The 10,259-nt window shown below is 45.2% G+C and overlaps 1 protein-coding gene across 1 annotated transcript; it reads right to left on the bottom strand.

Moving 5' to 3' along the window:
• Positions 1-3,012: 3,012 nt before the first annotated feature.
• Positions 3,013-8,528, bottom strand: LOC124264790 (dual specificity protein phosphatase 7-like). Its single transcript, XM_046699580.1, has 3 exons — positions 7,853-8,528; positions 6,904-7,287; positions 3,013-3,897 (listed from the first exon to the last, which is right to left on the bottom strand). Exons 1-3 carry the CDS (start codon positions 8,241-8,243, stop codon positions 3,569-3,571), a joined length of 1,104 nt encoding a protein of 367 aa, XP_046555536.1. The 5' UTR covers positions 8,244-8,528; the 3' UTR covers positions 3,013-3,568.
• Positions 8,529-10,259: the final 1,731 nt, after the last annotated feature.

The following is a 10,259-nucleotide window of genomic DNA, read 5'->3' as shown; positions in this document are numbered from 1 at the left end:
CCATATACAATCTCACGGACTATACTCCAATACACTCTAACGGACTATACTGCCACTACACTCTCACGGACTATACTCCATCTACAATCTCACTGACTATACTTTCACTACAATTGCATGGACCCATACTCCACTACACTCTCACAGACTAAACTCCACCTACAATCTCACGGACTATACTCCACCTACACTCTCACAGAATATACTCCACATACAATTTCACGGACTATACTCCACTACACTCTCACGGACTATACTCCACTACACTCTCACGGACTATACTCCACCTACAATCTCACAGACTATACTCCACATACAATCTAACTGACTATACTGCCACTACACTCTCATTGACTATACTCCACTACAATCTCACAGACTATACTCCACTACAATCTCACTGACTATACTGCCACTACAATCTCACGGACTATACTCCACTATACTCTCACGGACTATACTCCACATACAATCTCACGGACTATACTGCCACTACACTCTCACTGACTATACTCCACTACAATCTCACAGACTATACTCCACCTACAATCTCACGGACTATACTCCACTACAATCTCACGGACTATACTGCAACTACAATCTCACGGACTATACTCCACCTACAATCTCACGGACTATACTCCACTACAATCTCACGGACTATACTGCCACTACGCCCTAACTGACTATACTCCACCTACAATCTCACGGACTATACTGCAACTACACTCTCACGGACTATACTGCAACTACAATCTCACGGACTATACTCCACTACACTCTTACAGACTATACTCCACATACACTCTCGCAGACTATACTCCACCTACAATCTCACGGACTATACTCCACTACACTCTCACAGACTATACTCCACCTACAATCTCACTGACTAGACTGCCACTACAATCTCACAGACTACACTCCTCTACAATCTCACTGACTATACTCCACCTACAATCTCACAGACTATACTCCACCTACAATCTCACTGACTATACTGCCACTACTATCTCAGACTGTACTCCTCTACAATCTCACTGACTATACTCCACCTACAATCTCACTGACTATACTCCACCTACAATCTCACTGACTATACTCCACCTACACTCTCACAGACTATACTCCACCTACAATCTCACAGACTATACTCCACCTACACTCTCACAGACTATACTGCCACTACTCTCTCACAGACTATACTCCTCTACAATCTCACTGACTATACTCCACCTACACTCTCACAGACTATACTCCATCTACAATCTCACGGACTCTACTCCACTACACTCTCATGGACTATACTCCACCTACAATCTCACGGACTATACTTCCACTACACTCTCACTGACTATACTCCACCTACAATCTCACGGACTATACTCCACCTACAATCTCACTGACTATACTGCCACATACAATCTCACGGACTATACTCCACTACACTCTCACTGACTATACTCCACCTACAATCTCACTGACTATACTGCCACTACACTCTCACTGACTATACTCCACCTACAATCTCACGGACTATACTCCACCTACAATCTCACTGACTATACTGCCACATACAATCTCACGGACTATACTCCACTACACTCTCACTGACTATACTTCACCTACAATCTCACGGACTATACTCCACTACACTCTCACGGACCCATACTCCACTACAATCTCACGGACTATACTCCACCTACAATCTCACGGACTATACTCCACCTACAATCTCACGGACTATACTCAAATACAATCTCATGGACTATACTCCACAACAATCCACTAATTTTAATAATCCAGCTACCGCATTATGTGTTCAGTGCTGAATAGTTTCGAAGAGAGGTGTGTTTACTGACTGGTAGTTTCACAGCATGAGCTTCAGTGAGGGATAGTCTCACAGTGGAGGATAGTCTCACCGTGAGGGATAGTCTCACAGTGAAGGATAGTCTCACAGCGTGGTGGCGTGTTCAGAGATGGATAGTTTCAAAGCAGTGTGCGTTTAGTGAGGGGTAGTTTTGCAAGCGTGAATTGTTCAGGAATGGATAGAATCAAAGCAATATGTGTTCACTGACGGATAGTTTCACGTGTATTCAGTGGGGAATAGCTTCATAGCGAGACAAATTCAGTATTGTGTGTGGAATCACGGTTAGTAGTTCGGTGGTGGCGAGTAGAGTTTTACGTCGTACTCAAGATTATTTTTCTCATATGACGACGTGCATGCGTGTACTCGCCCAAGCTGGTTTTATAGTGCTTGCTCACTGAGGTACCATGCCACAGGTAAGCATGAATACCCAACGCAGACACATTATACTGACTCCGAGCCAACCAGTCCTTGTTTTACCCATTAATGCCGAGCGCCAGACAGGGACCGACAAATACCATATTTTAACGCATTTTGGTATGACGCGGCCGGAGATCGAACCCGCGACCTTCCGCTCTCCGGGAGGCGGAGGTTTAGTTGCTGTGTATGCACAGGTCAAATATGTATCTGTTGTTCGGTGACACTTTAGTTGTGGTAAATGGTGAAATTTTAACTTTGAGCCATCACGGATCCCGTCAATGAGTATTGTCAGCGCCGGTCTGATCCAGCAGAGATGAGCCATTCAGTTAGCTGTAGGGGATCGAACGTCGCGACAGGCCCGACATTAATATACATCAGATACCTGCACACGGTGAAATGTATAGTGTGGCTACATTAGCAAACGCCTAGAAACCTAGATGTTCACAGTGAAACCAGGAAAATGAAAATGAGGTAATCATAAGTAGTTAACCTACATATGTCTGTGTTTACATGCGTATGTACGTGCGTGCGTGCGTGCGTGTGCGTGTGTTCTCTGCGAGTGATCATCTCAAAGATGAGGTTTCCAGGTTGACTGATGATGATGATGATGATGATGATGATGATGAAGGGTGATCATGTAGAGACCAGCTTCTCACTCGCCAACCACCAAGACCAGCAACAGAGAAGAGTCTCCAATGTTTTGAGAATGACAACAAAATCAGAAATTGGAAAACATAGATTTTTGTTTTACTCTGGTGTATAATAAAATATAGTTACAACATTTCTCAAACAACGAGGTATTCGTACGGTGACGATGTGAACAACTTCATGAGACGGGATGAGAGCACTATGTACAATAATGGGGAGCACCCACGACTGGGGTGCATCCTGAACAATGTCATCCCGGGCTCTCCCGGGATCAATATTATGTCTCGTGCACTGCTTCACACGATAGTAATAGCTGCCATATTCTTGCACCATACACGTTCAGAAACGTTTATGAAAGACCTTCTTAACCCATTCTGGGATTTTCGAGCACTACACTGCTAACGCTGATGCGAGTCCACCACGATGGGAACGTACTGCCCGATAGGAGCGGCTAACCCCCGCGGCAGAAACCGATAGCTTCCTCAAGCTTCTTTCATCTACTTTCGGTTGTCTGTTCTTCTGTTGGGTGGGACAACGCTGTGTTGACATAGGTATTCCTCAAACTAGTGTGACCATGGGTTGAAGAAACCACCTGACTAAACCACCAGGTTCCTGGGCGCAACTTGCACGACATCAGGATTCGACTTTTGCCAGAGGGCTGGTTTCCGGGCTAGACAGACTCACGGCTTCATCAGTACATTCCTTGCAGAACATTCTGTCCTTAGCCTCACACTCGGCACAACCGAATTCTGGCCGCTCTAGGCTTTTCTCAAAGTCCAGAAGTTGCCCCATGAAGGTGAAGTTCGGTGAGATGTTTGGTTTGCACGTCTTCACGTAGTCGTATGCTTCGTTCAGACTCATGGCCTGGCGGGACATCATGTAGGCGACAGTGACGGTGACTGAACGGCTGATACCGGCCAAGCAGTGCACTAGAACACCTTGGTGGTCCCGTCTTGCCTCATCTACAAAACACCAAAAACAACAAACGTCAAAGTCATGATGGGAGAGAAAAGTCAGCAGTTGACATCAAGCACTACCAGAAAATGCCATGAAAACAGAGCACGTGATGAGGCCTGGGGAGGAGATATCATAACCCACCCCAGACTAGCCACCCCCGGGCGTACCCTGAACCTGGCCTGGCCCCAGACTAGCCATCCCCGGGCGTACCCTGAACCTGGCCTGGCCCCAGACTAGCCACCCCTGGGCGTACCCTGAGCCTTTCCTGGCCCCAGACTAGCCACCCCCGGGCGTACCCTGAGCCTGGCCACAGAGCTGGAATGTATGCACACCACATCCCCGGGCGTACCCTGAACCTGGCCTGGCCCCAGACTAGCCACCCCCGGGCGTACCCTGAGCCTGGCCTGGCCCCAGACTAGCCACCCCCGGGCGTACCCTGAGCCTGGCCACAGAGCTGGAATGTATGCACACCACTATAGTTCATATTCCCAAACAATTGGTCGCATTTTTGCCTGACATAAATAACAAGTAAGTGTGATGAGAGAGATTTGTGGATATTTCCGCCACAAAATGAGCGGAAACTGTAATGAATATAAATCGCTGGGAATGAATAAAACCTTTTGCCCTTATCGCAGCGGAAGGAGTTGGCAGGCCAGCCATGGTTTCATTCAACCCGACCTGAATTTCGTGAGTCGAGGCAGGCACGGATCAAGTTTCATTCCCTTGCTGATAAAATGCCGGAATATTTTATCACCTAGCTTGACCTTGACATTGTCCTATTTATTAAACGAAACCAGGCGAAATATTCGAACTGCCCATCCTGACATTTCAAATCTTGGAAATTTCAAAACAGCTTATATTCCGCCGTCCGTAATTCCGGTGTTGTGTCACAGCTATACCCCACCCCACCCGGCCCCGCCTCAGGTAACACCAAATGCGTCCCATAACTCGTACAAGTGCTGTACTATTACGTGGAGAGTCGTGTGGAAAATCCCGTAAACCGCAAGCCTTTGGTATCTCGGCGGTTTCCCTTTAGCCTATACAAACAGGAAACTGCCAATTACGCGCCACAGACCCCCTCCCATCCTGTCAGTCACTTGGGGAAGCAACGGGTCACGTGACATTCCTTCACGTGGAGAGAGAGTGGAGGGGGTCGTGTACGAAAATAACGCGGTGTAAACTAGGTCGCCACTAACCCAGAGCCTGTTCCATACAGTGACAGCTACATTCTGCCCGTTACCCTATACCTGCTACAGCCGGAAATACTCATCAAAAACATGGAGCTCTGTGTGACTTCCTGCGACCTTTGCCCACACAGGACTTTCAGCCGGTCAACGCGCCGGATACTGATCATTTGTAAATTTTATAACAGATGTAAAATATTTTATTGTACATGATTCGGTCTCATAACACTGCCACGTGATGTTTGTCATCATAATAAGCGGATTTGGGTTCCGACATGACCCGGTCAAATAAACAGCTACACTGAGAGCTGGGACAGAGCTATTTATGACGTAATCAGTAAACATCCCCACTATCCCTATCAACCCACGCAACGCCAGCGACACAAGTGCAATGACCCTATCTGTCTGATGCATAACCTATCACGTGATAAATTGTGGTTTCATAAAACATAATCTGTCTATGTCGCTGTTTAATTGAGACGGTTTACGTCAGGGAAGCTGAGTACATACAGCGTTGAGGAGCGATCGCTGAAGGTAATGGCGGCCTGCCCGACTGGGAATCTACAACACCAGTAATGTATTCGTTGTCGTGCGCTCAATTCAGAGCACGCTCGGACCGCGACTTGCGAGAGATCGACCGTGATTTACTGGTTTTCTCGCCCACTCACAATGACCAAGAACTGTTACAAGGCGGCAGGATGTACACGTCAATCTCGCACACTTGCTGTGGGGAACAGGCACCGGGGGGCTCAGCCAAATTCAATAGCGGGTCGAGAAAATCTCCCAAAAATTAACCCAGAGATTGAGAGACGAGCGGTACAAAAGGTGTTACGCTACTATCGAACACACCCACCCCCAACCCCCCACACACAACCGTTGCAATTTGTGTTACAGGTATGATATTTAAAAAATATTCATTTAGATAAAAAAATATAAAGATGACCCCGTGTCCGGATCAACAAATGCCGATCTGTGTACCGGCCCTGAGAAGTCGTCAACGCGCAAGGTCCATATCAGCCTAACTGTGCAACACGAGCGACATGGCTTGAGTTCGGCATATGGCCGCCACAATCTCGCCCTACTTCATGGGTCGAAGGATTGTGGCAGAGCTTCGCGAGCCGGGGAGATTGAATCACACGACAATCACAGAGACACAGACGTAATCGCTTTCCTTGAATGTCAGTGTGTCACTGTACAGAGGATGGGTTCACAGTTAGCGCGGGAACAAGCCAGCTGCTGGAGCTGATCAATAATTGCAGTCTCATGCCGTCCATTCATGGGACGACACAGCACGGGGAAAACGAGCTTCGTGTTTTGGTTTCAATTTCACATAATGAGGACATGCACAATATCGGGCACACACGAGGTTCACTATTGACATGAGTTGTGATTTACTGGTAGTAGTAACTTGTTTGGAACAGACATCGATAAATCAAAATAACCCATTGCGAAGATGATATGATAGTAAATCAGTGAAGCGTCACTTGGCGCGAAAGATCTACGGTTGAACGATCTTGAGTGTTTCGACATGTTTAAAGAGCGAGCGCCGCAGGGGGCGTCGCTTCGCTGTGTGACTCCGTCACATAAAGCCCTCTTTGTGACGTCACATAAGGAAATATTTCACTAAATCTTGGTTGTACTTCTATATATATCTCCTCCCCAACACAACTCGGATATTCTCATGGCACGTACTGAAATATTTAATCCCAGTAGCGACCAACTAGAGCGAGCGGAAGGTATTTATGAAATAGCTTCACTGATTTCACATCAATATTACCGTTTTCATACAAAACAATTCGTATATCATATAAGTAAATCTTCACTCACCGATAAATGCAAGAGCTTGTGGGAAGAACGCCGAGAGATTCTGGGACCAGTGATCGCTGATCGGAATCTGCAGGTATTTAAATGAGGTATCGTTTTCAAACATATTTGGCACGTTGGGGGTGACGTTGAGAATGTATGTGATGCCGTACTTCTTCAGCTGGTTTATGTCCGAGGAGTTTTTGGCGTTGCCAAGATACAGGTGCGGCAAGACCTGCACGGGAAAGGGTGACATGTGGGGGGTATTTTCACAGTCACTCTCGCTCGAGGTACCATACGAGGAGTCTTCCGATATCCGCAGATTTCTCAACCCAAGAATGGTGGATTCCGTGTTTTCTTGCGAGTTACAGTACTCGGGGAAGCGCTCTTCAAACGTTGAAAAACCACCTGAAATAAACACCAGAAATAAATACTATTTATAAATTCTTGCCTGAAAATGGTGTCAGAATCAACATCTCATTGTAATAAAGCTGGTGTTGATCCACGTACCTCACATGCCATTAATGTCAAAACGCCCTTTCCGTGTGTATCAGAGTATGTCAATAAAGGGATAACAGGCAGCTTGGGTTATCCGGGGTAATAAGAATCAGATTCGATTAAGCGCCGCAAGCAATCACTTGGTGTTTGGAAACGTGCGCAAAAGAAGATGACTTATTATTATTATTATTTCATTGAGAAGCATACATAAATTCTAAATAATGGAAACGTGACCCAATCATGTGTAAACCGCACAATGACTACAACTGTTTATGTTATATCATTGTAGTAAACATCACGCGTTATGTGAAACACAATCACAACCTGGTATACCGCGATCAATACACGGGAAACACGTGCAGTCTGTCTGGCAATTCAAAAGCGTCAATATTGACACCCAAAACAACATTACCATATTATGCAGCATCGCTGACAAACCAAAAAAATGTCAGAGCTGTCGTAAAAAATCACTTACCGAGTAAAAACGAAGCTCGGCAGCCATCTTGACGCAACTTCTTAACCAGTAGGTTGATTGTGCTTGAAGGGTTAGCGTTGAGATCCGTAGAACACTCGTCGTATAACACAATCAAATGAGTCTTACAACACTTATTAAACCGCTCCTTGGCTTCGTTCTTCTGAATGACGGTCGCAATCTGTAGCGTTCCTTTCTTTAGCCGTTTGAACATGAGACTGGGCAAAGTGACATTGATGGAGCCAGCTACGTGAGACCGAATGTAGTCTGCTTGACACCGACAATCCAGCAGCAACACTTTCTCGCCATTTCTCATCTCATCGCATAGAATCTCCGGACTACAGAAGTCGCCGATATCACTGCTCATGCTGTTGAACACTTCCAAGCAAGGCATTAGAGCTGAGTAGAGTACCTGTATAATCCGCTTCCCCGAGGAAACTAGTCGGCGGCGAGTGAGAGGAATCAACTACGCCGTGATTGAGAGAATCACACACTAAACAATGGGTGTATGTTTATAGTATCCGTTACGACATGTATCCCGTACTACTGTCACCCCGTTTGTATACAGGCGAAGCGGTCTTTCCTTACGTTAGATTTCACTTCAGTTCGTTCCACATACAACCTGTCTTCCTTACTGCCAGGCTGCGTTCTCTCCTCAGTCTAGTTGTCTTCAATTTATGCTGAGCCCTCTCGCTCGGAGAGGTAAACAATAATTCATCTCCTTCCAGCTCGACCAATCACAGTACAGCATCGTGCTCCAATCAGCACACAAGCCACGCCTCCCTCGGCGCCCGTATATGGCGATCATTATGAATTAGTCCACCGTTGGGCGCTATATTTAGATCTCATGCGGTCATTGCACAACATACTATGTTTAGAGACACCGAATACTCACGTCACTTCCGTTTTGGCACAGCGCCAAATGTGTCGACCTTTGTGAATGATACGACAAGCATTGAGAGGTAGATTCATTCAGCGAGGCGTCGAGAAACCACAGGCTGACCTTCTTCCTCTCTGCCCCGTTCGTCTATATGAAAAAAGAAAACGTTTTAGGGACGATTCGACTTTTCTGAACAACCGCTGTTCTCACAACAACCGGTCTTCAAGCGAACATCATATCATGAATATATGTGATTAGAAAAGTGTATTCGGAATGTTTCTATATGTTTCTTATATTAATGGAATCTTTGTCATAATCTGTTTTTTTCCCCAAAGCGGCATTTCACGGGTATAATGTTAGTGACTGTGTAACCCCTAACGTGAAGGTATCTTACGTCATTTAGAGTCAGCATAGCAAAATGACAGAATATACGTTATAGAGACGTGAGACTAGAATTGATGACGGACCTGGTGAGACGTGGTATATATTTATACCTGACGTGGTGATCAGTATAATCTGTACTTCTTACTCCCCGGGCGTGTTATACTGTGTAACTGTACACCAGCAGGACATCGTACAGAGATACATTTAGACCAGGAATACTGGATAGGTTTCATTTCCTACCTCACTACTAATTTAATATCGGTTTTGATGTGAGGAAGTATGATGACATTTGATGTTACACAAACCATACCACACATCTCATTCAATATCGGGTTAATACCATGACATATTATTGCCTATTGTGTTGCACAAAGCTTACAACACACACCATCCATTGTCGGTTTTGATTTAAGAAACTATTCTTATACATGACGTCACACAAAACTTACCACACATCTAATTCAATATCGGTTTTAAAATCACGAAATATTATTGCTAATCATATTACACAAAACGAACTACTTATATGACTGAATATCGATTTTGATATGAGTAATTATTATTATTATGTGTGATTTTATATATATATATTATATCTAAGTCAATAACGGTTTTGATCACTGGAATTATAGATCTATAGGATTTTACACACAAAAGCATAATTTTGAAGAAAACACGTTATACTGTTCATAATATATCCGGTCACAATGACTACTCTGTTAATCGTTTTCACGTTCATGGCACGTTAACAAATAAAAGACACGCGTACAAGACACGGTAGTGAATGTGTTATAACCCTCGTCACGTACAAGACACGGTAGTGAATGTGTTACAACCCTCGTCACGTACAAGACACGGTAGTGAATGTGTTATAACCCTCGTCACGTACAAGACACGGTAGTGAATGTGTTACAACCCTCGTCACGTACAAGACACGGTAGTGAATGTGTTACAACCCTCGTCACGTACAAGACACGGTAGTGAATGTGTTATAACCCTCGTCACGTACAAGACACGGTAGTGAATATGTTACAACCATCGTCACGTACAAGACACGGTAGTGAATGTGTTACAACCCTCGTCACGTACAAGACACGGTAGTGAATGTGTTATAACCCTCGTCACGTACAAGACACGGTAGTGAAT

Source organism: Haliotis rubra, unplaced genomic scaffold (genome assembly GCF_003918875.1).
Source record: "Haliotis rubra isolate DU_JTF1 unplaced genomic scaffold, ASM391887v1 Scf942, whole genome shotgun sequence".
In the NCBI taxonomy this organism is placed as follows: Eukaryota; Metazoa; Mollusca; class Gastropoda; order Lepetellida; family Haliotidae; genus Haliotis; species Haliotis rubra.
The sequence above is the reverse complement of the archived record's forward strand: the minus strand, read 5'-3'. Positions and strand labels throughout refer to the sequence as shown.